At 41.5% G+C, this 27,857-nt stretch overlaps 1 protein-coding gene across 1 annotated transcript; it reads left to right on the forward strand.

Moving 5' to 3' along the window:
* Nucleotides 1–2,482: 2,482 nt before the first annotated feature.
* On the forward strand, nucleotides 2,483–27,783 carry ppp1r14c (protein phosphatase 1, regulatory (inhibitor) subunit 14C). Its single transcript, XM_017707882.2, has 4 exons — nucleotides 2,483–2,814; nucleotides 23,094–23,177; nucleotides 23,390–23,422; nucleotides 24,818–27,783. Exons 1-4 carry the CDS (start codon nucleotides 2,581–2,583, stop codon nucleotides 24,890–24,892), a joined length of 426 nt encoding a protein of 141 aa, XP_017563371.1. The 5' UTR covers nucleotides 2,483–2,580; the 3' UTR covers nucleotides 24,893–27,783.
* The last annotated feature ends 74 nt before the right edge of the window (nucleotides 27,784–27,857 follow it).

Below are 27,857 nucleotides of genomic sequence, written 5' to 3' on the forward strand. Positions count from 1 at the left end.
TGGAGCTGTCATTGCCTCTCATATTAAATACACTAAGTAGAGCAATATGTCTGATGATGACAGTGTCAGTAATGTACTGCAATGAATTACAATCATCAGACCATCTGTTCCTGGATGGACGAGGGAGAGAAATTTCAGCTGCTCCAATCATTATCAATCACATGGTCTGTCATGTGGATAAACAATGCTCTAGTGGCACTTCAGAGAGAGGGACAGAGACAGAGAGAGTGGGGGAGGTGAGTTCATGGTTATTTTTAGGGGAAACCTAGAGGTGTATAAACACATAACAGTACATGACTCTGTCAATAACGCTTTATTCTGCCCATTATTGTGTCTTTTATGACTGAGTGGGCTAAAGACCTTCTAAAAACGTCAGACCTCCCTCTGTGTGTGTGAGAGACAGAGAGAGAGAAAGAGTGTTTAGCAGGTTATGTAACTTAATGAAACTCCCACTAATGAGATGGCGCAGTCCCAAACCAGGGACTCTGTTCTGCCCCTGTTCTGAGAGAGAGAGAGAGAGAGAGAGAGAGAGAGAGAGAGAGAGAGAGAGAGAGAGAGAGGAAGCGAGAGAGAGAGAGGAAGAGAGAGAGAGAGGAAGAGAGAGAGAGAGAGAGAGAGATACAGAGAGAGAGAGAGACAGAGACAGACAGAGAGACAGACAGGCAGGCATAGGGAGAGGGTTTAATAAGTGTGGGCAGCTGGATGAGAGGAGACTGAATGGAGATTGATCAGGGACACACAGAACAGTACGTCCTCACACCATTACACATATGTGTGCGTTTGTAGACAGACATATAGACAGACAGACAGATAGATAGATAGATAGATAGATAGATAGATAGATAGATAGATAGATAGATAGATAGATAGATAGATAGATAGATAGATAGATAGATAGATAGATAGATAGATAGATAGATAGATAGATCACACTGTTACACTGTACATACTGTGCAATAGATAAATAGATACACACACATTACATTATACAGAGGATGAAAGGGCCTGGTTCACAATCTCCACTCTAGTTCATCCCAAAGGTGTTAGATGGGGCTGAGGTCAGGACTCTCTGCAGACCAGTCAAGTTCTTCCACACAAAACCCAGCCATGCCTTTATGGACCTTGCTTTGTGCACTGGGCTCAGTCATGCTGGAACAGAAAAGGGTCTTCCTCAAGCTGTTCCCACAAAGATGTAAGTATACAATTGTCCAAAATGTCTTGGTCTGCTGAAGTATTAAGATTTTTTTCATTAAGATCTAATGGGTCTAGACCAACCCCTGAAAAACAAAGCATTATCCATCTTCCACCAAACTTTACAGTTGGCAGAAGGCAATCAGGCAGGTAGCATTTTCCTGGCATTCACCAAATCCAGACATCCATCAGACTGCCAGATAGAGAAGCGTGATTTTTGACTCCGCAGAACACAGTTCCACTGCTCCAGAGTCCAGTGGTGGTGTGATTTACACCCCCCAATTACCCCCTTTGCTACTAAATCAAACAGTTAACCAAGGTCAGTTAACTATTGGGCTCAATTTCACTAGCCACACCCAGGCATGATTACAGCCAGATCTGTTGAATTTAAATATTACTTACATAGAACCTATCTTGCAATGAGAAGCAGGCTAGAAGGCCTCAAAAAGCAGCACATGATGCCATGAGATTCAAATACAGATGTGAGTCATTGAAATCCACCAGTATGCAAAGGATTACACAGCCATTGCTAAGGCTGTAGGGCTACAGCGAACCACGCTAAGAGCCATTGTCCGCAATTGGAGGACACTTGGAACAGCGGTGAACCTTTCCAGGGGTGGCCAGCCTACCAAAATTTCACACTGGGCAAAAATGGCATCCATGGGAGTTGTAAGACACAAACTATTGCTAACTAAAAGAACACAAAGGCTTGTCTCACGTTTGCCAAAAAACATCTAAATGACTTTTGGGATACTATTCTCTGGACTGATAAATCAAAGATGGGACTATTGGGAAGACGTGGGTTCCGTTCTATCTTTTGAGAATTCCACCATAAGAACAACATGCCGACAGTCAAACATGGTGGTGGTAGTGTGATGGTCTCGGGGCTGCTTTGCTTCTGTAGGACCTGCACACACTTGTCATAACTGATGGAACCATGAATTCTGCTCTATCAGGAAATCCTGAAGGAGCATGCCTGCCTGTCAGTATAGGTAGATACACAGCACAGCATAGATGGTTGATAGACACACAGTGTGTGTTTGGGTATATACGGATGTGTATATAGGCCTGTGTGTGTGTGTGTGTGTGTGTGTGTGTCGTCTCTCGCTCTCAAAACACCCCTCTGTGCTCCTCAGTCAGCCCGTAGAGCGCGTGCTGCATTCCCGAACCCGCCCAACGGCCAATCAGCGCTGGAGGGCGACCTCGCCGACCAATCCCGCCTTCTCTGTTGCTTACAGTGCTCATTTGCATGCGAAGCCCCGCCTCTTCGCTTTAAGAGCGCGCGCAGCGCTTTAAATAGCAGGTGTTTGAAGTCGTGCTCGCGAGGCGTCTCGGTGTTGTCCTTCAGGTCCTTAAACAGAGACACTCGGAACCCGGTATTCTTCTCCAATGTCCGCCACCAGCACCGAAACCTCCGCTCCTCTCCCGCCCTCCGCCGGCCGGGTCTTCTTCCAGGCGGCGCCCGGGGTAGGTTGCGCGGCCAACGGCCACATGCAGCGGGACGACCCGGTGCAGAAGAAACAGGGCAAAGTGACGGTGAAGTACGACCGCAAAGAGCTGCGCAAGAGGCTCATTCTGGAGGAGTGGATCATCGAGCAGCTGAGCGAGCTGTACGACTGCGAGGTGAGGAACGACGCGCTGGAGCTGGAGAAGCTGAAGTTGGCTTCTTTTTCCCTTTTCCCCCCAGCTACTTCTTCGAATTTCACGTTCCACCTTAAATAACGCGGCAGTTCCATTGTGGCGCCGGTAGACGCCAGAATGTTACTGCACTGTTTAAGGTGGAACGGGAAAATTTGAACAATAAGCCAATTTCAGGCTCGTCTGGGGATTACACAAAGACATTTGGGGCTGTAAGCGGTCACTTCTCTGTGTGTGTTCTCCTGTTCCAGGGCTAGACAGCTTTGCGAGTGTGTTTTGGTTCCTTTGGTTCTGATGTGCTGATGCTGATGACTGACCTACATTCGGTCTGGTCCATTCTGCGGCGCTTTTACGCAGAGCTCTGTCGGTTCTGGCTCTGTTACATGACCCTAACATGATTTAAGTGCATTTTGTAGGCACATGGTTTGGCTTTTAAGGTGCTGGCCCGATAGAAATGACCCCTCTGGCTGAGTGTTTTGGACTGAGAGAAAGAGCTTTTCCTGCTCATACTGGTCCCTAACACTGTAGCAGCGTCTGGCAAATCCTTCTGGGGGTTTTCCACAAAGCATGAGTTCTCAAATAGCTTCTAACTGAAGCCTAAAGTCAAGGTTACCCCAATAGGATAAGAAGGTGTACTCATTGCTGACAAAGGCCTTGTCATGGATGGTATAACCTCCATAGAAAAGCGTTGAGCAGCTGCACGTGAACCTGGGGTCACCAAGCGTTAGCTAAAGGGGTATAAAGCCCACTCACCATGGTGCTGTGGGGCAGTGGATTTGTGCTCTCTGCAGTGGTGGAGCTCTATCCAGAACGTTTGGGGTGAGTTGGTGATCCTAGACTAATCAGACATGACCTCACGAATGATTTTGTGGCTGAACGCAGTGAATGCAGAATCCGTGCACTCTACTACTACTACTGATGGCAGAAGAAACGGTGGATGAGAAACTTATTGGGCTACAGTACTATTGGACTCGGATTATCCGGTTTGCAGTGAATAGCGTTATGTGAGAACATATTAGATGCAGAGGGGCTTTTATTCGACGGTAGGGTCACTTCAGGTTTGGTCAGCAGCTGCTTTGCTACACTGGACCTGATGAAGTTCTCCAGCATTGAGCTGACCTGAGGTTTGTTTTGTCTCCTCTTGATGTTGTCGAGTCTTTGGGTTCATGGTGAAGTGCTCCGCGGTGAGTCGTGTGGTGGGGGTTGGGGGGCGGGGGGGGGGGGGGGGGGGGGGGTGGGGGGGAGGGGTGCAAGATGCTGATTTCTCCAGCTTTCTCTCTCTCAGCCAATCAGAGCGCAGCGCGCTGACCCCCTTTTAGCGAGTCTCCTCAGCAGACGCGCTCGCGGCACCCGTCTGATTTCATGCTCGTGAGCGTCCATAGGCTTGACGGGCAGTGCGTGTGGAGCTTTGTGGTCGCCAGATGTCCTCAGGGTGATGGAAAGCATGACGGCTGTGAGGACAACCAAGATGAAAAATTCAAAATTCTGGGGTGTGTGTGTGTGTGTGTGTGTGTGTGTGTTTAAAAATGCAAGTTTAGTCAAATGGCTGCCCAAATGTCCTTCAGGTTCCTGAAGCTACAGTTACACAGTAGTAAGTGAAAAATGCCCCACAAAGATAGAAATACAAACCATGTATACCATACCATAGTAAAGGGTGATTTTAAAGTGGACAGTGCTGTTTTGAATGGGCTGGGGTCAATTAGGGTAATGAGACATTAATGCATTGTCATAAGCTGCTTATCAGTTTATGCTTATTTTAGCAATCGTCTCAGCCACAATATTTCATTCTTTTTAAAAACAGCCTGAAAAGACAAGCCGTGCCGTTCTCACTTTCGCCTGTATGGGTGGTATTCATTAGTGATTTTCAATAAGGGAGTTAATTTAAAGGGAATGTTACTGTGTGAATGAACTATCCATCCATTAGTCAAAGCTCAATTTCTTTACACTTGGTTATAGGTGGATGTCCTACATACATCAGTGGGCTTGTGGGTTTATTACATAAAGTCAACCCCACACTCAGTGTTTGCGCAGGTGCCTCTGAGACCACACATCACATTCAGCAGGATGTCGCACATCTAAACGGTGGTTAACAGCTGTTAACCGCAGCCAAGAAGAAAGGCCACTGTAAATCAGGCCAGCGTGTCAACAACAAATACGACTAGCATAGCAGCCCAAATGCTGCGCAGTCATTTCACTATGAAGTGGTTAGTGCAGTGCTGGGTGTAACTAACCAATAAACTAAAGAAATGAATTGATCAAAATGATCAGATGATTCTCAGAAGAATTCCATGTAGCAAGGAAAATACTGCTCGTTGGTGGCTGCTAGCCTCCCATTCATTGTAAGTCATGTTAACATGACTAACAGCAGACCAAACCTTTAAAGTGATGATGAAAAGTGCTGCTCCAGGATGGCCTTGGACTGTAAGTAGCAGATGTGTGTGAATTTTTCAGGCTAGTTGTGAAAATCTCAGGTTTCAGTTTAGCAGGCCATATGGGACACCTGATAATGTGGGGTTTTCATGAGGCCTGCTGTGTCCTATCGTCCAAGGTGGAGGGCTCCAGAGCTGACTGGTCAATTCTATTAAAGCAATAATTTGGCCAATCAAATTCACACAATTTCCCCCTTTACAATGATGGTTGGTAAGACATGTGGTGTTTGCTTATTTTAGTATCGTGCTGGACAAAAGTTCAAAGTTCACCCTTCAAGATGGCTGTTAATGTTCCTTACTATGCAAATTTTATATAGATAAAAGTTTTTCTCTATACAAAAATACATTACATAGTATATTCTGTAAACATGCCACGTCAGAAACCCCATAAGCAAGGCTATATGTGAAGTGTTTTCAAATCATCAGTACAGTGGAGCGCATGGATTACTCAAACAACAGAAATAGCCTTTAGCTTGTTCTCTGACAGGCCAACGTTTGCAAGTTAGCTACCTGTCTAACTAGACCACTTACCTCAGTTTTGCTCCTGATTTTTGGCTAAAAGGGTAAAAAAATGTTTGGTGGCCATTCTGTGCTGAATAAAGATAAAACCACTGTGTTCTTTACAATTTTGTTCAACAATCCAAGCGAGTTACACAAATTCTAGCTTGGTTGTATTAGCCCATAGATCAGTGGCTAGGCTAGCAGTCAAGACTGGTTGAAGCCACAGGGATCTCAGTGCTGTATGATGTGTTTCTGTAGTGTATGCTCGGTATTGTAGTGAGAAAACACTGATGGATGAAAACAGTTTAAAAAATGTGAATTCTCTTAAACAGATGAGGCTGGAGGGTTTTCTGCTGCACTACCGAATACCTTACAAGTAATACACATTAACTTGACACAACATATTAGACTTTAGCGTTAGACCGTAATGTCCCTTTAACAGACTGACAGTTTGAGGGATGTGATGATTTGGCTATGCAGATGCTAACGGATGTTGTAGAAGCTTCCATCTTGGGTACATTAGCCTTGTAGCTCCAGTGCAAATTTATGAAAGCAAACTTTGGCTGATTGGGTGTCCACAGGGAAAGAGAAAGTTGTGTATCGCCAGAACAGTCACCATCAAGTGATTTTACTGTTATGTGGGGTTTGGTTTTATTGGGTTAAACCAGCGATTACAGAATTTCGCTTATCTCCACCATGGAGCTGAAGGATGACCAGAATCTCTGATTTACACTGTATACAGTATAGGTTGAAGTGGGGCAGTGTGTTGGCCGCAGTGACCATTTCTGACTCCTTCAGAGGTCAGCTGTGCTTGCTGTTTGACATCAGGCCCATGACCTTGTCTTCTGTCTGCCACTGTGAAAGCTAGCCAAAGCACCCCTTTTAAAATGATTGACAGCAGAGTACAACAAAGCTAGGCAAATGTGGAGAGGAGCAAGAGACAAAATACAGCGGGAGAGAGGAAGCTTCGTAATGGGTTGGAGAAGAGCGGAGAGAGAATGCCCTAGGAATAGAAGAATGGTGGGGGGAGGGGGGTTGTATATCTATTCTGAGAAATATATGTACTTCTGCCAGATGTAAACCAGCATTATTTGTATGTTAATGCACAGACATTCACTTCTTGGTAAGATTGGAGGTGCATTTGTGTGAGTGTTCTTACATTACATAATCATTTGTTGGACAATGATGTATTTCCCCCTCATTCTCTGTGCTGCATCAGCAGTCTCGCCTGTGTTAGCACAGAGAGAAGGAGAGAAAATGGAGTAAAAGCACATGAGGGATGAACAAGGCTTGTGGGAATTAGAGGGAAGGGCATTTGAAATGTAAAGGTGAAAGGGGACACGGAGGATTAGTCTTTTTTTTTTTTTTTTTTTTTTTTTTTCTTCAAAGGAATATGCAATGCGTTTTTCTCATCTATCTGCCACATCATTAGCATGCAGGAATAAGGTAGGGAAGGCAGAGATGGTGCAGCTGTGTCAGTAACTGGGCTATCTACTGTGGCTGATGTTCGCCATGTCCAGAAATAGTTAAAAATGATATGTTTAGCACATCCACTGAAGATAAAAAGCCTCATTAAAGAAAATGACTCATCTCTATCAGCATCCACTGTTCTACCAGTTAGCTCTGTTTGGCTGGTTAGCATATCTGAACGTGTTCCTCTGGGTGCGGCAAAGTTCGTCTACGTTAACTCTTGCCTGGGACACGTGAAAGTTTGTGTGGGACAAGTGGATGGTGAATTTACATTTCTCTTTAGACAAGTAAATACACAAGGTAAAACAAACAGGCAAACAATTAAAAAAAAATTTTTTTTTTACAAAACAAAAAGTCGTGTTGTGAGGGAACTGAACACATTTTACGAACGCCATATACTTGGCATATACTTTAAATGTTTAGGTTTCCCAGCAGACTAGCCTACTGAGGAGTGTTTACTTGTTACAAATAATGAATACATTTATATCTTCATCAGAGCTGATGGCTTCATTTTAGCAGCAGTAGTCCGAATGCTTTTGAAACCTCCACAACGTGGCCAAGTGACAGGGTTAAGCTCGGAAATGAGTCGGTCCAAGCTATAACTCTGACCTGTACGAGTCTAAAAGGGAATCAAAATCAAAATGTATTCCCACTTGATTGGTTTCGGTTATTGATGGCCTTTTACCTCCCAGAGACAGAAAAGAGAAATATTAAATCATCCATCACCAACTATGCAGAAGTTTTGAAAAATCAATGGAATTCCCCTTTAATCAATCCCTGAGGCGTTTACACCCCATTATTACATCTGAGTGGGCTTGAGGTGAGGGATCTCTCTCTCTCTCTCTCTCTCTCTCTCTCTCTCTCTCTCTCTCTCTCTCTCTCTCTCTCTCTCTCTCTCTCTCTCTCTCTCTCTCTCTCTCTCTCTCTCTCTCTCTCTCTCTCTCTCTCTCTCTCTCTCTCTCTCTCTCTGGATCAATGGAGGTCATTTAAAAAGGCTGAAAACGCTGTGCAGGCTTTCTGCGCTCTGACGATTCAGTCTATTTTTGGGGACGCAGTACAGCAGTTCGCAAGCATGCAGATTTTGTGTGTGCGTGTGTTTTTTCCCTGAACAAAAAGCATACAGTATGTCCTAGTTTTGTCATTGGTGTCCTAAAGAGGCTCAGTCAGAGTGGCAGGGGGTCTATATCCTAGAGGGGTGTGTGCCTTGTCAAAGGTCATGTGATTTAAGACCACAGCAACAGCAGTTATTGTCCTACAATGTAGAGCTGTGAAATGATTAAAATCATACAGCTCATATTTTCTCTAGCTTCTAATTTCTCTAAAGATTTGTCTGAATGCAGTTATTACTTGAACCTGAACATAAAATCACTTTTTACACAGAGTGAATTTGGGGAAAAAAAGACTATTGCCATTTCCAGGTTTCACAGATGTCCAGGTAGAGGGACAGTGGCTGCCTGTCCCATCTCCTCCATTGGCCCATTAGAGTGCTTTTACAAATAAGAAAATTGGTATCCCACTTCTGACACCACTCAAACACAGCATAAAATGCCTGCCTGGTTTTTTGATCCCTGGTGATGCTACAGCCATCCATGGCTGGGAGTCCAAGAGAGCATAATTGGCCTTGTTGTGGCAACAAATAAAGCCTACCTGCAGCATCAGTCTACGCAGTGAAGTTTTGTTTGTTATTGTAGTTCACAGTAAGTCATAATGCACCCTAAACCACATGGACCTCAGTGAAGACATGGATGCAGTTTGAGTGGGTTGAGAGAAGTTTGGGGGAGTATTTATAGAAAACATCTGGTCTCTATTGCCTTCTAATGCTTGTTAGCAACATTAGCCTAATCAAAAGAAAATTATTGTAATTGTAACTCATTCATTATTTTGCTCATTGCATTGTTGTGTTTTTTTTTTTTTGTTGTTGCTTGTTTTTTTTCCAACCTGCTTCACATATTTTATTCCTGTCTTAGTGCTTAATGCTTGACCACTAGCCGCCGGTAAGGCACATTCACAGCAAACGGAGCAGAGCGAATCTGTCTGTGAACCTCCCTCTTTCACTTCCTTTGTGTGTGTATTGATCATTCTTTGAGGTTCAGACTGGTGGGGGGTGTATGTCTGTGTGTCTGTCTGAGATCATGAGGGATTACATTTCATTGTGCTGCGTATGTTAGTGCATGTAATGGTATGAGGAAAGGTTGTTATAGACCAGCCTATTTGGTAAAAATCAGCTGCTCTTTACATTGTGAGCATTCTCATCATGAATGGCTCAATGGTTCATGGATTTCTACCATACATGGTTAAAAATAAAGGTTTTGTGCAGGTACATTTTTCGTTCAAGGTACAATGTGAGTGCATCCTCAAATGTACAACCGTGATTTTAAAGTCCTACTATGTCTCAAGTTTTTCCCATGTGAAAGGTACATATCGCTGTTGTCGGAAGAAAACCTCATATCTCCAAAATGGTAACTTTAGAGGAGAAGGAAATTTTACTTTTAATGCAAGTCAATGGAACCAGACATTTTTCCAGGTCATTTTGGGTCACTTCTTTTAGCCCATTCATCACGAAATTTAAATACAATGTAAACGATAACGGGTATTTTAAAATTGTCAAAAACTGAAATGTCAAAAATGGAGATACAAGGTTTTCTTCCAACAACAGCGATATTTGTACCTTTTCATAATCAATAAAATAAAAAGTCGAGATGGGGTGTGTGGAGTCAGTATAACTTGGAAAATGTAATATCAATGGATCATGGTACAGTTATGTTCCCTGCCTACAGGTACTGAAATGTACTCTTGAGGGTATCGCCACACTAAAGAGAAGGGTACTGCCCCAGTGACAGTTTAGTACCTTTTTTTTTTTTTTTTTTTTGTGGCTGTTTTTTTACCTTCTAAACAGGCTGTTTTTCTTACTGATTGGATCTTGTACTGTACCTCATTCAGAAAGCACCTAATGCTGAAACACTCCTTATATCCTAAACTGCTAATATATGAATATAGTGTGAATGTACAGTACTATGCATGTTTTGGGCACCTAAGCACACTGTTTTAAACCATTTATTTTGTTTGTTTCTGGCAGTATAAGCACAAAGTAACATTAGAATAGATGTAAATAAACAGAAAAAGACACCTCCAGCCATTGCATAGATTTCTTAAAACTCAGCAGCAGCACAATCACAAACAATACTGGGCTTCCTCATGATGAGGTGAAAATTATTAAACAAACACTGACATACGTTAAATGAATGTCTATTGTGTTGTTGGTATTTATAAATAACCTAAATGAACTTAAGGCATTCCCGTTACTTAAATAGCCTTTTAATCATAATTTTCTCAAGTGCCTTAAATTTTTGCACAGTACTCTACAGAAATGACTTGGGTTTTTGTGACATCACAGATGTGAATCCAAAATGAGTTTGTCCCTTATTTTCCATATATGGACTGTGTAGATTTGGGGAGTCAACTGTGCATGTTGAAACTCCTTTAGTTAAAATGAAATAAATTTTTTTTTTTTTTTTAAAAAGCATAGGAGATTCAGTTTTCCATCACAGGGTTGATCATGTAACTGACCGTATACTTATTACTTCATGCACATGCAGTGGCTGTTTGTCTGAGGTGAGCACACACAAATGCCCTTGTCTGAATATGTATTATACAGTGGGTTGCAAAAGTATTCATACCCCTTGAACTTTTCCATATTTTGTCACATTACAACCACAAACATAAATATATTTCACTGGAATTTAATGTGAAAGACCAACACAAAGTGGTATACAATTGTGAAGTGGAAAGAAAATTATACATGAATCAAAACATTTTTTACAAATAAAAAACTAATAAGTGCGACGTGCAAAAGTATTCAGCCCCCTTTTCCCTGAGTGCAACCAATTGCATTCAGAAGTTGCCTGATGACTGCTAATGACTCAAAAGGGTCCACCTGTGTGTAATCTAATCTCAGTACAAATACAGCTGCTCCGTGACGGCCTCAGATGTTGGTTAAGAGAATATTGGGGAGCAAACAGCATCATGAAGTCCAAAGAACACACCAGACAGGTTAGGAATATGGTTTTGGAGAAGTTTAAAGCAGGCTTAGGTTATAAAAAGATTTCCCAAGCTTTGAACATCTCACGGAGCACTGTTCAATCCATCATCCGGAAATGGAAAGAGTATGGCACCACAGTAAACCTGCCAAGACAAGGCCGTCCACCTAAACTTACAGGCCGAACAAGGAGATCACTGATCAGAGAGGCAGCCAAGAGGCCCATGGTGACTCTGGATGAAATGCAGAGAGCCACAGCTCAGGTGGGGGAAACTGTCCACAGGACAACAATTAGTCGTGCACTACACAAATGTGGTCTTTATGGAAGAGTGGCAAGGAGAAAGCCATTGTTAAAAGAAAACCATAAGAAGTCCCGTTTGCAGTTTGCCAGAAGCCATGTTGAGGACACAGCAAACATGTGGAAGAAGGTGCTTTGGTCAGACGAGACCAAAATAGAACTTTTTGGCCACAATGCAAAACGCTATGCGTGGCGGAGAAATAACACTGCACATCACTCTGAAAACACCATCCCCACTGTCAAATATGGTGGTGGCAGCATCATGCTCTGGGGGTGCTTCTCTTCAGCAGGGACCGGGAAGTTGGTCAAAGTTGATGGGAAGATGGATGGAGCCAAATACAGGGCAATCTTGGAAGAAAACCTGTTGGAGTCAGCAAAAGATTTGAGACTGGGGCGGAGGTTCACCTTCCAGCAGGACAACGACCCTAAACATAAAGCCAGAGCTACAATGGAGTGGTTTAAAAAAAAGAATATTCATGTGTTAGAATGGCCCAGTCAGAGTCCAGACCTAAACCCAATTGAGAATTTGTGGCAAGATCTCAAAACTGCTGTTCACAAACGCTCTCCATCCAATCTGACTGAGCTTGAGCTGTTTTGCAAGGAGGAATGGGCAAGAATTTCAGTCACTAGATGTGCAAAGCTGGTGGAGACATACCCTAAAAGACTTGCAGCTGTAATTGCAGCAAAAGGTGGCTCCACAAAGTATTGACTCAGGGGGGCTGAATACTTTTGCACGTCGCACTTATTAGTTTTTTATTTGTAAAAAATGTTTTGATTCATGTATAATTTTCTTTCCACTTCACAATTGTATACCACTTTGTGTTGGTCTTTCACATTAAATTCCAGTGAAATATATTTATGTTTGTGGTTGTAATGTGACAAAATATGGAAAAGTTCAAGGGGTATGAATACTTTTGCAACCCACTGTATGTAAGAAGGTTGTTGACCTATTCAGGTTAAAGCTCTCACATTCGTTCTATACAGTCCATATCAAAACACTCACTTACTGGCTGTGTAACTGTGTACATCAGTATGTTTTTGTGCACTGGGTGCGTGTGTGTTGTGTACATGGCCCTCGGCTCTGTGTCTGGCTGGATGCTCTGAGCCCTGTTAGTTCTCTCAGCAGGATTAAAGCCTGCTTGTTATTCTGATACAAACCTTCAATAAACTGACCTGTCTGCTCTGAGTGCGCTCAGCTTTGTCCTGCCAGACAAAACGCCAGCCGACTGCACAATGAGCCAGAGCAGAAATCACAAATATATTTGAGGGTTTTTCTTATTTATTGCCACAACTGGTCTGATCTAATCCTAAAAATAAATTGGGGTGCAGATCAACCACTTGATTTACATTTTGATAATTCCTAATGGAAGATCTGTGTTTGTGGATATAGACTGTAGATACTGTAATAACCCCTGTCAGCTGAACCCCTTTGTCCTAAATTATTCGCCGTCAGTGCCCCTTAAGAATTAAAGTAGACTTACCCTAAATTAAACAATAGTCACATGGTTACAATATCAGATCGCATGATATGATCCATTCAGTAGCTAATTATTGATCAGTATTAAATAGACATATTAACTCTGTACTTATGTGGCCACAAAGTGCTACAATTTGCTTGTCTTGAAAATGTAGTAGGAAATAAGTGAACACATCCTCTACAGGGAACATATTTAAATACAGCATTTTTCTGCTAATTTCAGTCCATAAACTCTACTTATGTGCAGAGTGTAACACACTGTACAAAAATATAAAACGTGCCAATGCACAATATAAATTCAGCAAATAAACAGTAACTGCTTATTAAAATGCGCGGTTCTCTGCAGAGGATGTGTTCACTTATTTTCACTTCCACACATGAAAAAGGTGATTCTTCAAGGGTTCTTTAGCCCAGAAAATGGGTCTATATAGAACTAAACACTCTGCATCAAAGCATGAGAAATGAGTTCTATATGGTTTTATATAGAACCTTTTTGTAAAGCTTGATCTTCTAACAAGCTTGACATCATAATACAAGAACCCTTTCAGAACACATTCCAATGATCTGAAGAACTTTTGCAATGTAAAGAGCCCTTTAATCATGCAAAGGTTTTGAGTCTTCATGGTTCTATGTAAAACCATTTTCTTCACTAAAGAATCTTTTGAAGAACCATATATTTTTTAGGAGTGTAAGAAACAACTTTTGCACATGACTCTATCTTATTGTATATAATTGGACAGTGATTTCAGTCACAGTGACACCAACCCCCTGGCAATGCCACCATGAACCCAGAAGGCTCCATAAAACCCTGGTTAGGAAACCCTGGTATGCCGACTATTATTCAGTACCATTCTAACCACTGATCTATTATGCATTCCTCATTACCGTTCCCTTTACCTCGTTTTTTTTTTTCACATCATACAGATGTTAAAGATCATGATGAAGCGCTGCTGTTTTTAGTAAACAGTACTGAGTGTGATCCATAATCAATGAACCGTCTCCTTTGCTGAGTAATGGCTGTGGTGCTAAGAGACTGACTGAAGAGAAGAGTCTACAGCCTGAGCCCGCAGAGTGAGCAGCTCTGCTGATGTACTTAATGAAGTGTTTCTTTAGCGTGGCTGGCTCTGTGCGTCTGTTATCATGATGGATGTAAACTCCCTCTGATGGATTAGGTGAGGCTGGTGTTTGCGTGTTTTGCCTGTCTGATCTGCTGATTATCTTTCATTTTAGCAGGTGCTGGTGGCTGTTTTCATTCTCCTCTTTATCCCTTCATCTCGGGCGTCTCGTATATTATGAAGTAAATGAAGTTCAGCTAGGGCTGTAACTTTTGTCTGTCTGTGATGTGATGCATGATGGTATTGGTCATAGTTACTTGAAAAATATCAGCATCAGTTGGATCTTTAGATGTGACCAGTATTTCAAGCTGATATTTAACGACCTATTTATTGAACTTTGATTCACTAAACAGTCTGTATTCTACTGCATTTGTAACCCTACAAAAACAAATAAATACATGTCTAATAATAAATTTTTCTTCATGTTAATCCAGCTGGATTTAATCCACATTTGTACATATTATAAACATGTAAATCAACACAAATAGAAGTCTTTTTCCCTTTCAGCTTAATTTTCAGTCCTTTTCTGTCTTTCAGTCTGTCTGTTTTTATGTCCGTCTTCTCTTCTGCAGTTCATATTTGTGGCCGTTTGGTGGTCTGTATGTTTATGCTGGTTGAGAATATTTTTCCTGATGTTTAAACTCCTCCTGTTGGCTGCAGAATGGAGAAACTCTGACCTGATCAGTGAAGCGCAGCAGGTGATGGATTGAATGCTTATTTTGAGCAGTTTACTCTGACTCTGACTACCTTGAGACAGAGAGACTTTGTGTTCTGAAAGGGTTCTTGTATTTTGATGTCAAGCTTGTTAGATCAAGCTTTTCAAAAAGGTTCTATAGTATTTATTTAAAACACACTCAAATTTACAAATCCTGCTGAAGTAGTTGTTGATCTTGGAGCAGGGTTTTGACTTCTATCATGAAGAATGTGATTATGGTGGTAGTAGAACATGGCATTGGGCTGGGTTTTAAAACCTTGCGTTAATAGATCATATAAGCCATAGAGCTCAGTTTTCTAACTTTTTTGGCCATTTTAGATTTAGTGTGGACATTTGAAGCTTGTAAGACATTGCATGTTTTCTTTGAAGCTGATAAGAGACCAATAAACACATTTTTTTCCTTGTAGTAGTTTTACAGTGACTCTTTCAGTAAATAGCTCCATCATAGAGCTGCTGTGGTTTTCCCTTTCTAACTGAAATACACTGGACAGTACAGTTAGCACTCAGTGATGTTTTCACTCACAAAACTGGACCCTTTGTAAATCAAAATGTGACTGGCTGATTCCACTGTTCTTAATGGGAGAGCAAGCTTGGCTGTCTTTACTTGGATACCACAGTGAAGTCCTGATTAGATCCTTTTTGATGGACAATGAAAAAGGAATATTAACACAACACTTACAGGGTTTAAATACAGCAAGCATGATTTATAGTCAATTAAAAAAAAAAGGTTTTGTTTTTTTTTTTTTTGTTTTTTTTTTTCAGAGAACTCATTAGGTCTTCTTTGAAGGCCTAGAAGGCTCTGAGGGTTCCCTAGTGCAATATGGAAAGAGAAAATGGTATTGTGCCTTCTCTAAACAAATTAAGATGAATAATGTACATCAGTCAAATGTAAAATCAGGCAATTACTCCCTGTGATGGATGAAACCGCTCCATCTTGCCCTTCTGCTCTGTCTGCTCAATTTTGAGCTGCATCCTCTTTACCACACATACAACACACACAACACCACACCATACTCATGCCTTATCAGCTATGCAGACCGGCACTAATCACTCTGACCCACTTCCTCAGCCCCCTCTCTCTCTCTCTCTGTCTCTCTCTCTCTCTCGGTCGCTCTCTCTCTCTCAAACTATGTGGAAGGGTAAATAAGATACTTATTAAGGCATCTCCTGCACCAAACAAAAGGATAAATATGAAGGACAAGGATTTATGGTAAATCTGGATATAGTACACACTGGCAAGCTTAGTCACTTTCAGCTGCTTTAGATAAAATTCTCAATCCACTTAACTACAGATAAAGGATGCACCAGTACACACATTTCCAGACTGATAACAAATATTAATTATTGTTATCTGATAATTGACACCTTGTTTTGGCCAAAGCCAATATTAACACACAATTTCCCCTGGCATGTTCACATGCTGGCATTTAAAAATACTGTAGTTCTGGGCTTCATAGGGGTATTTGACTGATGGTGGCATTTAGCAATGAAAACGCTGTTTGCTGCGTCTAGTTTGTCATCGATCGTCTACCACCAACATGTAAAAACAGCATGAGACAGATTACAAATTGAGTAATTTTATGTAGCCAGGTTGGCTAAACCGGGGTCCTGTCTCAAGAAGCCCATTCGGCCAAGTCAGTGCTTTCGACCGTTTCACCTTCACACAGCCTTAAAAATGTAGTGATGGTTACAATAGTGGTTAACAAAGTTCTCTGATAACCCAGGTTTACATACTGTTCCCTTGGTTTACCTTCTCCAGCTATGATTTAATCCTTGTGCACAAGCATATGACAATATGAAGTTTACAGAGAAATGCCAATCATGTGAAACATGGAGACGAGTCACACAGCTAATTCTTGTCAAAGAAATTCTAATGTGATAATATGTAGAAAGTAAAATAATAGCCAAAAACCAAGACTCTTACCACTGTCAGTGTGCGACAGCCGAGTGGTTGCTTTTGCATTTCTCTTTTAGGCTATTAAAATTTAAATAAACCTGCAATTCAAAGTGACCAAAATAGATTGGAGGGTGCACCAACACGGGAAGTTCAGAAGCTAATTGGTCAGAAGCTTGGCCATGGTCGAAGAGCTCTTCATAATCTTTAACTTAACCCATAAGGGCCTGTCTCACAAGCACGTCTTAAAGACCAGATTCCTGAGCGGGTTTCAGCTTCACAAAATCTAACAAATACGACCACAGCTAACTCATTTCACAATGGTAGATACCAATTCTTCGTAATGACTCAGGTTTAGGTACTCAAGCTGTGATTTAATGGTAAAGCTTGACATATGAAGAAAAGAACTGCCAATTTTATGAAACCTAAGGAGCCAAGCAACTTCTTTTCCAAAATGGAAATACACATTTATAAGAGTAATACTTCTGACCCTGATTGGTCAGAAGTTTGGCCTTGTTTGGTTTCAGAGCTATTTATAATCCAAGACTTAATGTATCGTTGAGTTTGGCTGCATAGATTGGCATGGCAATGCATCTCAGTTAAAAAATTATCCACTGCTGTAACACAGCAAATCCAGTTTTAGATCAAGCTATGCTGAAGAACTGGCTAAGCTAGGGATGGGCAATATGACAATATCAAATATTTCATGATAAATTAGGTCGCAGTATGCTTTTCTGAGCACATCTTAAAGAACACAAACTACATTTCATTACAAAGTGAGCATAAATTGAAGCCTGTTTATATGAATTTAGTTTTGAATCAAACAAACATTTGAATAAAAATAATTGTAGTTATTATAGTATTTTTATGTGGCATTGCAGGCTCTATTCTGTCTTTCAACCCAACTTACTAAATGTGAGGAAAACAAACTGTCCGTGCATCAGAGCAGAACTGGTATAATTAGCAATTGTGCATGAATGACAGTGGCATGTAGCCTAAGTGGTGCATGGTCATAGCATCACTGGAATAACAGTGGTGTTTGTGGCTGTGTGACAATGTTATCATACAGTTGTTTTAAACAAACAGTGCCTCTAAGGGTTAGTTTCGGTTGAAGTTTGGGTTTTATTTTACATGAACACCTACATCAGGAATTCAACTGCAAGCATTCAGCACCATGCGCCACCACCCTGGCTGTGTAGGGCAGTAGTGTTATGCCTAGGGGGCGCTGCTCTGCTTGCAAAGCTGTGCTGCTCCCAGACTGGGCATGATTTAAAGGGTTCTTGGCATCATGAAAGGGCTCTTCAGATTGTTGGAGAAAGTGCTGTAGATGGTTCTACTGCATATAGAACCCCTTTCAAAAGGGTTTTGTATAGCACCCAAACGGGTTCTTCTGTTACAAGCTTTACATCATAACTATGTATGTATGTATGTTCTGAAGAACCCTTTGATGATGCAAACAGTTCTTTTTGCACAATCATGCAAACAGTTCTTTTAATGTTCACGGTTCTTTATAGAACCATTTTTTTTTACTAAAGAACCCTTGAGGAGCCATCTTTTTAAGGGTGTAATTATGTGCTTATTTGCATGTATGAGATGAAAATAGCATCTCAGTCATTAGCAACCGTAATTCTAACATTGGACCTAAAATGATCATTTTTCCAATTTATCAGCGACTAACACCTCAGCCTCATGACGTATCATGCACCCCGTCACAGACTGGGGCGACAGCGTATCTGTAATTCTAGTTTATGTTCTGAATTTCCTTTTTTCTTCCTAATACTCAAAGCTGACAGCTTTTAACATCAAGGATTTTAGCTGCTTTGCCCCGGAGCACTGCTGTCAGCTTTTTTTTTTTTTTTTTTTTTTTTTTTTTTGAATGGCTGCCCTGCTTTGCTGATGTGAATGAACTGATGTGTTAAGCTATAATGTGCACACACACACAGGCATGGGGACAGATGAAATTGGACAGGCAAGGCAGGATTCAGCTGTGTATCCAGCTGGCAAACATCCACCGCTGCCACACGCCTTGGCAGACACGCAGAACGCCTGTAACTCCAGTGAAGGGTTATTTCATTCCGAGCTGGAGTGTGGAGGGTAAAGCTGGGTTAAGGTCAGTCTTGTGTGTGTGGAGCTGCTCTCCATTCACTGCAACTCTCAGTCTGTTCCGTCCTGCTGAGTGACCCTTTTTTACCCCTATGCTGAGACTGTGCGGTGAGTGAAGCATGCTGGGTAACAGTGACTGCTGCTCTCAGCACCAGCACAGCAGAACTGTGCGCTCACCCTCAACTGTGGAAGCCTGTTTCTGCCACTTATAGGTAAAAAAAAAAAAATAGCCATTTAGTAAGTCATAACAATGAGATCATTTCCTAAAATTATGACTTCTCATAATAATGAGATACTATGTCATAATTATCACCTATAATCTCATAACTATGATTTGCTGTGATATAATAATGAGATTCTATGGTTTTGCTATTTGATAATGATATCCTGTCTCGTAATTATAACTTGGTATCTCAATTGTTTTGCTACCTCATAATGATGAACATTCATAAAAATCTTGTCATATGGAGAACATTTCTCAGAATTTGGACTTGCTACAACATTACTACTTAGTATCTCATGATATTGACTTTGAATGTTGTAATTATGTCTTAGTATTTCACAATTAGGGCTTAATCTCAATGATTGTCATAATTATGAGATTGCAAATTATAATTATGTATCTATTACTTAGTATCGCCTAATTTTGACTTTAAATCTCATTATGACTTGGTATATCATAATTACTACTAAGTGTCTCATAACTACAAATGTCATTTTGACTTAGTATCTCCTAATGACTATGACTTTGAATCTCAGTTAGTATCTCATAATGACTCAATGTCACAATTATGACTTGATATATCATAATTTTGACTGAATGTCGTCATTATGACTTAGTATCTCCATCCATCCATCCATCCATCCATCCATCCATTCATTATCTTCCGCTTCTCCGGGGTTCGGGTCGTGGGGGCAGCATCCTAAGCAATGAGGCCCAGACCTCCCTTTCCCCAGCCACTTCCACTAGCTCTCCAAGAGGGATTCCGAGGCGCTACCAGGCCAGCTGGGTGATATAGTCACGCCAGCGTGTCCTGGGTCTTCCCCGGGGTCTCCTCCCAGGTGGACTTGCCTGTGACACCTCCCGAGGGAGGCGTCCAGGAGGCATCCTGACCAGATGTCCGAACCACCTCAGCTGGCTCCTCTCAATGTGAAGAAGCAGCGGCTCTACTCGAAGTGCCTCCCGGATGACCGAACCTCTCACCCTATCTCTAAGGGAGAGTCCAGACACCCTGCGGAGGAAACTCATTTTGGCCGCTTGTAATCGCGATCTTATTCTTTCGGTCATTACCCAAAGCTCATGACCATAGGTGAGGGTGGGAACGTAGATCAACCGGTAAATCGAGAGCCTTGCTTTATGGCTCAGCTCTTTCTTTATCACAACAGACCGGAAAAGAGCCTGCATCACTGCTGACCCAGCACCAATCCGCCTGTCAATCTCCCGCCCCCTTGTACCATCACTCGTGAACAAGACCCAAAGATACTTGAACTCCTCCACTTGAGGAGCCTATCCCCGACCCAGAGAGGGCTCTCCGCCCTTTTCCGCCTGAGAACCATGGTCTCGGATTTAGAGGTACTAATTCTCATCCCGGCCGCTTCACACTCGGCTGCAAACCGATCCAGCGAAAGCTGAAGTTCGTGGCCTGATGTCCCCAATAGGACCACATCAACTGCAAACAGCAGCGATGTGACCCTGAGGTCACCAAACCGGACACCCTCTGTCCCCTGACTGCGCCTAGAAATTCTATCCATAAAAATGATGAATAGAATCGGTGACAAAGGGCAGCCCTGACGGTGTCCAACTCTCACTGGGAACGAGTCTGACTTACTGCCGGCTATGTGAATCAAACTCCAGCTTTGTTTGTACAGGGCCTGAATGGCTCGTAGCAAAGAGCCATGTACCTTGTACTCCCGAAGCACCTCCCGCAGAATACCCCGGGGAACACAGTCGAATGCCTTCTCCAGATCCACAAAGCACATATGGACTGCTTGGGCAAACTCCCATGAACCCTCCAGAATCTAGTTCCACGACCAGGGCGGAACCCGCACTGGTCCTCCTGGATCCAAGGTTCGACTATAAGCCGGACTCTCTTCTCCAGTACCCTTGCATAGACCTTACCAGGGAGGCTGAGGAGTGTGATTCCCCTGTAGTTGAAACACACCCTCCGGTCCACTTTTGACTTAGTATCTCATGCACTATATTGCCAAAAGTATTGGCTCGTCTGCCTTCACACACATGAAATTGAGTGACATCCCATTCTTAATCCATAGGGATTAATATGATGTTGGTCCACCCTTTGCAGCTATAACAGCTACAACTCTTCTGGGAAGGCTTTCCGCAAGGTTTAGGAGTGTGTTTATAGGAATGTTTGACCTTTAAGAAGTGCATTTGTGAGGTCAGACACTGATATTGGACGAGAAGGCCTGGCTTGCAGTCTCCACTCTAATTAATCACAAACATGTGCTATCAGGTTGAAGTCAGGACTCTGCAGGCCAGTCAAGTTCTTCCACATCAAACTCGCTCATCCATGTTTTTATGGACCTTGCTTAGTGCACTGGTGCGCAGTCATGTTGGAACAGAAAGGGGCCATCCCCAAACTGTTCCCACAAAGTTGGGAGTATGAAGCATGAAGTCTGCTGAAGCATTAAGAATTCCGGTCACTGGAAAAACTTTACACTTGGCACAGTGCAGTCAGACAAGTACCGTTCTCCTGGCAACCACCAAACCCAGACTTGTCCATCGGATTGCCAGATGGAGAAGCATGATTCATCAATCCAGAGAACACATCTCCACTGCTTTAGAGTCCAGTGGCAGCGCTTTACACCACTTTGTAATGTAAGGCTTGGATGCAGCTGCTCAGCCATGGAAACTCATTCCATGAAGCTCTCTGTGTTGTTCTTGAGCTAATCTGAAGGCCACAAAGTGTGGAGGTCTGTAGCGATTGACTCTGCAGAAAGTTGGTGACCTCCTGCGCACTATGCGCCTCAGCATCCGCTGACCCCGCTCTGTCATTTATGTGGCCTACTACTTCGTGGCGGAGTTGCTGTCGTTCCCAATCGCTTCCACTTTGTTATAATACCACTGATAGTTGATTTGTGGAATATTTAGTAGTGAGAATTTCATAACTGGACTTGTTGTACAGGTGGCATCCTATCACGGTACCATGCTGGAATTCACTGAGCTCCTGAGAGCGACCCATTCTTTCACTAATGTTTGTAGAAGCAGTCTGCAGGCCTAGGTGCTTGGTTTTATACACCCGTGGCCATGGAAGTGATTGGAACACCTGAATTCAATGATTTGGATGGGTGAGTGAATACTTTTGGAAATATAGTGTAGTTAATAAAGCTAGGTGTGCCCAAGCAAGAAAACCTGACTGACCATGCATTTCTCTCGCGCTCTCTCTCTCTCGCTTTCACACTCATTTGTCAGTCTTTCATTCCAAACAGATTACTAAATGGAAAATATATCCCCTTCACCACCTCACTTCAGACGTACAGAGGGCAGAATATTTATAGCCCTCATCTCACCATGTGTGTGTTTTGTCACCACTTTGACACACAGTTGTGATTAATGAGGTCTGAGATTAATCTGAGCCTGATGGGCTTCAAACATCTTCAGAACATTTACAGAACGTTACAGAAAACACTTCCACAAAGGTCTGGGTGTTGAAGCACTCTCAGCACACTAGCACGCCTCTCAACTCTCACCACACTGTCACATACTGCCAGTCTTCACCTACAGAGGCAAAGCACTGATGTGTTTTATGTTCATTATGAGTGTGAATCTTGGACGTCCAGCCGTGATCTGGTTCTGATTCTTCAGGAATTGATTTGGTGCATTAGATCATCAAAGACATCAATTTTTTAAAATTCTCTAATAAACAATGTATCATCTGAAACTTGTATTTTATATTTTTATATATGTCTCCTTTCTCTTTTCATCAGTCATACTCTTCTCTTCTCCCTGTCTCTTCTGTCACTCCAGTCTCGTTTTCTACTTCTGTCTCTCTTCGTTTCTCTCTTTCTGTCCTCACTTGCTCCTTATTTCTCTCCTTCTCTCTCTCATCTTACTTTCTCCTTTTTATTTCTCTCTCTGTTTGGTGTCTCACATTGACTTGTTGTGAGTTAACAGCTGGGCGTCTCTCATCCCTTCTAGTGAGAATGTGCACATGATCACCGGGTAAAAGTAGGAATTGTTTAGAGCTAAAAGGTCTTTCTTTTTTCAGGAAGAAGAAATGCCAGAGGTGGAAATAGACATTGATGATCTCCTGGAGGTCAACAGTGAAGATGAAAGAGCTGTAAAACTACAGGTGTGTGTCTCTGTCTGTGCACTGCTAATACTGGATTGAGAAACAGGAGTGTAATGATGTTATCAGATATACTACCTCATATATTGTGTCATCCGTGGTTGAGGGGGAAAAATGTTCAATTTTAATAGATTTGTCCCAGTCCTTACTGAAATTGTCCTGATGACCAAGTTCATTTTAAGATGCTATTTTTTTTTTTTTTTTTCTCTCACCAGGAATCCCTAACAGACTGCTATAAGCCCACTGATGTAAGTCCTTCTGTTTACTAAATGTGTTTTGTCTCAAGCCTCACTGCATGTTTGAGTTGAATATTATTGATATTATATTGCTGTTGTAGGGTCAAAACCTTGTATCTCCAAATTGAGAACTTTTACAGGAGGAAGAAAAAAAACATACTTCCTTTTTAATATAAATCACTGGAACCAGACTTGTCATCTTCGGATGTTTCTTTTGGTCCATTAATCATGAAAAGTACACACAACATATAGGACCCATGGGTATTTTCAACTGATGTCAAACTGAAAAACAACAAAAAATGGAGATACAAGGTTTTGTTCTGACCACAGCAATATGTTTTCAGATAGTTCAGAGTTAAGGAACCACACCAGCTTCTTGCTCCAATATACACAGGCTGGCCCAAGGCAGTACAGTGGAGTCAACTGACCGGAAAACACACATCTGTCTAAAGGAGTCATCCAAATACAAAGAACATCAGATGTCAGACCTACTGTACTGAAGCAGTCTGACCTACTGACCTCCATTCATGCACATTGATATGCTTCACCAGTTACCGTACTGTAAAGTCTCGTTTAGATGTACAGTCAGTCAAAGATCATGCCTTTTAAAATAATAAAAAAAGTCCAACACATGCAGTAGAAAATGGAGCGAGCTGTTGCATTGTCTTTCTGAAAAAAAAATATTGAGTTTAGTATTAATCCTAAAAAGAGCGAAGCACTCTGGAAGACGTTAAGAATACCTGGTCGGAAGCATTTAAGAGAAACAGATGCTAATCTTCTGCTAATTTAGCTAATGTTAAGCCTGGTCATTATTTTACACCATATATATTTACAAAATGTGATATTCACTAAATGATGTAGTTTAATTCCATTAAATCTGTGTGAGCAGAATGTAAAATGATCTTGATTCTCATCAGCATTTTCTATGTGCTATAGTTGCGCTTCATATTATATGCTGCATGGTTCCTCCAGTGTGCTGTGGCCCCAAGACTAGGACAGGGATTAAACTTGCAGGATGGCAGCTGGGGATGCATTGTTGGTTACAGCGTAAACAATTCCAGGCCTCTAACACTGTACGTCTACAATGAACAATGTCATGGGGAGTGTGTGCGTGACTCATTTGGTGCACACACAGTCACCACTGTCACAACAAGACTGGTGACCTTGCGGCAGCCAGTTTTCTGTGACCCACACCTACAGGCTTTATACACACATGTACTCACACACACACACACACACTGCAGCAGAGTGAGCAGGATGGTAAAATGAGTATCTCATGTTGACTTGAGGACAAAACCCTATTTGACATTAGGCCACTGTCCAAAAGCTATTCTTCATAAAATGAGTAATGAGCAGATGTAAGGACCTTGACAACTGACTCTTTCAATCTCTCTCGCTCTCACATAGGCTTTTGTGCAGGAGCTGCTCGGGAGGATAAGGGGTATGAGGAAACTCAACGCGCCGCAGAAGAAAAGCCTTTAAAGTGCTCACAAAATGCCAACGACAATCCAATCCAGCGAAAAAGGACTGCAAGTCCCACAATCCATCGCTCAGCCTCAACTCATTATGTCAGAACACATCCCTCTGCTTTGGAAAGCTCAAGATGCAGTCTGGACTACAAATCCCAGAATGCATCCAGTCATCCAGAACTATATTCCACCTACAAACCTCAGTTAGGTCCTAGCATAACATCTACTTAGCATAGGCCACCACAAACCTCAGTCTAACATTAATCCATTACAGGCCGATAACATTTACATTCTTTAAGAGTGAGGAACCGCTTGTTAGATTTAAATTGAACGCAACATAACTTTTGTTTTTTGTCTGTATTCTGCGTTGTTTTGATTTTGTGAGTATGAGAGAGTATGTCCACCCTTTTTATAGGGCAAGTCTGGAATCTGGAACACCAGATTTGCATAAAAGAATAAGCTCCTCCCCTTTTCTGGAGCAAGGCATGTTGGGTAATGTAGTCCCTCACAAAAGGCCTGTCAGCCGTTCAAATTAAGGTTTTTAACACGTCTTCCTGAGATTTCGGTTCATTACTCATTTCATAGCTGACATTAGCATATCACTCTGCTCCATGTAATTCGTTGTCACAGATTGCACACTGTTGTGTAGCTAAAACCTTGACTGTACTTGTGTAGAAGGAATTTGCCAGTTCATAGATCCAAAAATGGAAGAGTATAAAGACTGTTACGGTAATATCTGATATGCATAGCAAGTGGCAAGTGATAAGTAGCAAGAATTTGGATATTTTAAATATTATTATTCAATTCTACCCCCCCTCCCCTTCTCCTTCAGAGATGTACAGAGGCTGCCAAAGAGTAAAATGGTGGTACTTGATATAAAGAGCTATGACTGTAAGTGAACTTGTGTAAAATAGTCACCCTTTTGAAATGCCAATACTAGTATTCACCTCACTGTTTTCATACTCATGGATCAGATTTTGTGTAGAGATGATATATAAATCGTATAATAAGGAAACCAGGAGAAAAAAACAAACAAAAACAAACTATGGTGCTGTTACTGTTCTATCCCTGTTTAATTCTTCGGTGCAGTGACTGGTGGGTTTAGTCTTTAGGTCATCAAAGAGAGAGTGAGATGTCCTGTTGAAGCGATAGTTTGGTAAAATGTCATGTTTTTCCCCTTTCCCCAAATATGATCAGCCAAGATGCATGAAGTTTACTTTAGCTTTGTTGATGGGATACAATACAAAGATATTATTTTAGAAAGAAACCACATAAGCAAGTCTATTTGTGATTACTTGGAGGAATTCCACAGACTTTTCACAATTTCTGCGTAATTCGATCGCTGAGATGTAAATAGTCATCCATAGTGGTTTGATGTGAAATGATGCATTGTTGAGAACTGACTCAGATGTCTCAGTGGTGGTGATGGGAACCAGGGTTCGCAATGTCTACAGTGGAAATATTTCCATTTTATTTACCATCCAAAATGACTAGTGAAGCAACATGTGTCTGAGTTTTTAAATGTAACATTCATTTGTCCACTCTTTTATTGTATGTCCACTGTTTTTATGAGGCAAGGTTGGGATCTGAATCACCAGATTTGCATAAAGGAATAAGCTCCTCCCCTTCTTCTGAATCAAGGCATGTTGGGTAATGTAGTCCCTCACTACATTATCCAACATGCTGATAATGGTTCAATAACGTAATGTTTTCTTTGTGTAGTATTATCATTAATAATAATATCATCATGATACCTTACAACGTTCAGTATGTTCCTCTCCACCATTAACAAACCTGTCATAAAACCATGCCTCAGACCATAGTATGCATTTTTTAACCATTTCATGTAAAAGCTTTCTGTGAAGGAACTTTTAGAGGCTTTAGATGTCTGGTTCCTATCATAATCACTGTGAACAATTCTGACTTGCTAGAAAGGAGTTTTTCACATCAAACCACTCTGAATGTCTTTGTCTTAACATTTTTTAATGATGCAGTAATTTTCAAAAATCGTGGGAACACAAGCTCTGAAGCCAGTTTGTGAGTTAGCACATTTCCTCTGTGCTAATTACTGATGTATCAGCTTCCATTACTTTCTAGCAACATTAGCTCTGTAGCTCCAGTGCAAAAAAAACTCGAAGCGAATTTCAGACACTAAACCTTTCTTGACTAATCGACTAAATTTAGGTGAAGGGGAAAACTGTACCTTTACTTTGTCACCAAGCCATTTGTTATTTGTAAGCAGATCAGAGAGCATGCGGGAGAGTTTTCCTCTCTCTGGGCCTGTTAGTCATGCGGTGGGTTTTTAAAGGTCTCTTTCATGTGTGTTCAGGATGCACCGACTCTTCTGTGCGAGAGAATTCTTCAGGGTTTTTCAGGGTTTAGGATGATCTTTTTCATTTTTTCATTTTTTTTTTTTAATTAGTAAATTCTGAGAACCTTAGGGGGGAAAAGGGTATTTGAGTATTTAGTGAATGACCTTATTTTACTTTTGCATGCATTTTAATGGCATGAAGACGAAGGGAACGTTTTTAGCCCAACACTTATGTATGAAATCGTTTGTCTGTTTTTATACCTTATTACTTTTTATTATTATGATTATTATTATTATTATTATTATTATTATGAAAATGCACAACTTCAGGATTTTTGACTGTATATCAGCATTATGGGATTTTTTTTTAGCATTATTATTATGTATTGTGTGTGTGTGTGTGTGTGTGTGTGTGTGTGGTATTTTTGCGTTATTTTCATTAAAACAAATAAAAAAATGACTCCCTGTTGGTTTGAATTTGACCACACAAATACAGCAAACATGCTCATATGCGTCTTCATGTATGATTTATTACCATAATGTCCTGGTTCATAGGTTACCGTAGGCCATGTCTGTATGAATGTGCTTGTGCAGCTTACAAAAGCACCCATTTGCAGGCAAAAAATAAAGTCTATACATATTTTATGTCTCTAAAGTATTCATGACC

Source organism: Pygocentrus nattereri, chromosome 9 (genome assembly GCF_015220715.1).
Source record: "Pygocentrus nattereri isolate fPygNat1 chromosome 9, fPygNat1.pri, whole genome shotgun sequence".
NCBI lineage: Eukaryota > Metazoa > Chordata > Actinopteri > Characiformes > Serrasalmidae > Pygocentrus > Pygocentrus nattereri.

Bases quoted from the DNA above. Each gene is read 5' to 3' on its own strand.
- ppp1r14c (XM_017707882.2), top strand. From the start codon at position 2,581: ATGTCCGCCACCAGCACCGAAACCTCCGCTCCTCTCCCGCCCTCCGCC. The intron at 23,178-23,389 runs GTGTGTGTCTCT...TTCTCTCACCAG, and splicing joins AAAGAGCTGTAAAACTACAG to GAATCCCTAACAGACTGCTA. The intron at 23,423-24,817 runs GTAAGTCCTTCT...GCTCTCACATAG, and splicing joins ACTGCTATAAGCCCACTGAT to GCTTTTGTGCAGGAGCTGCT.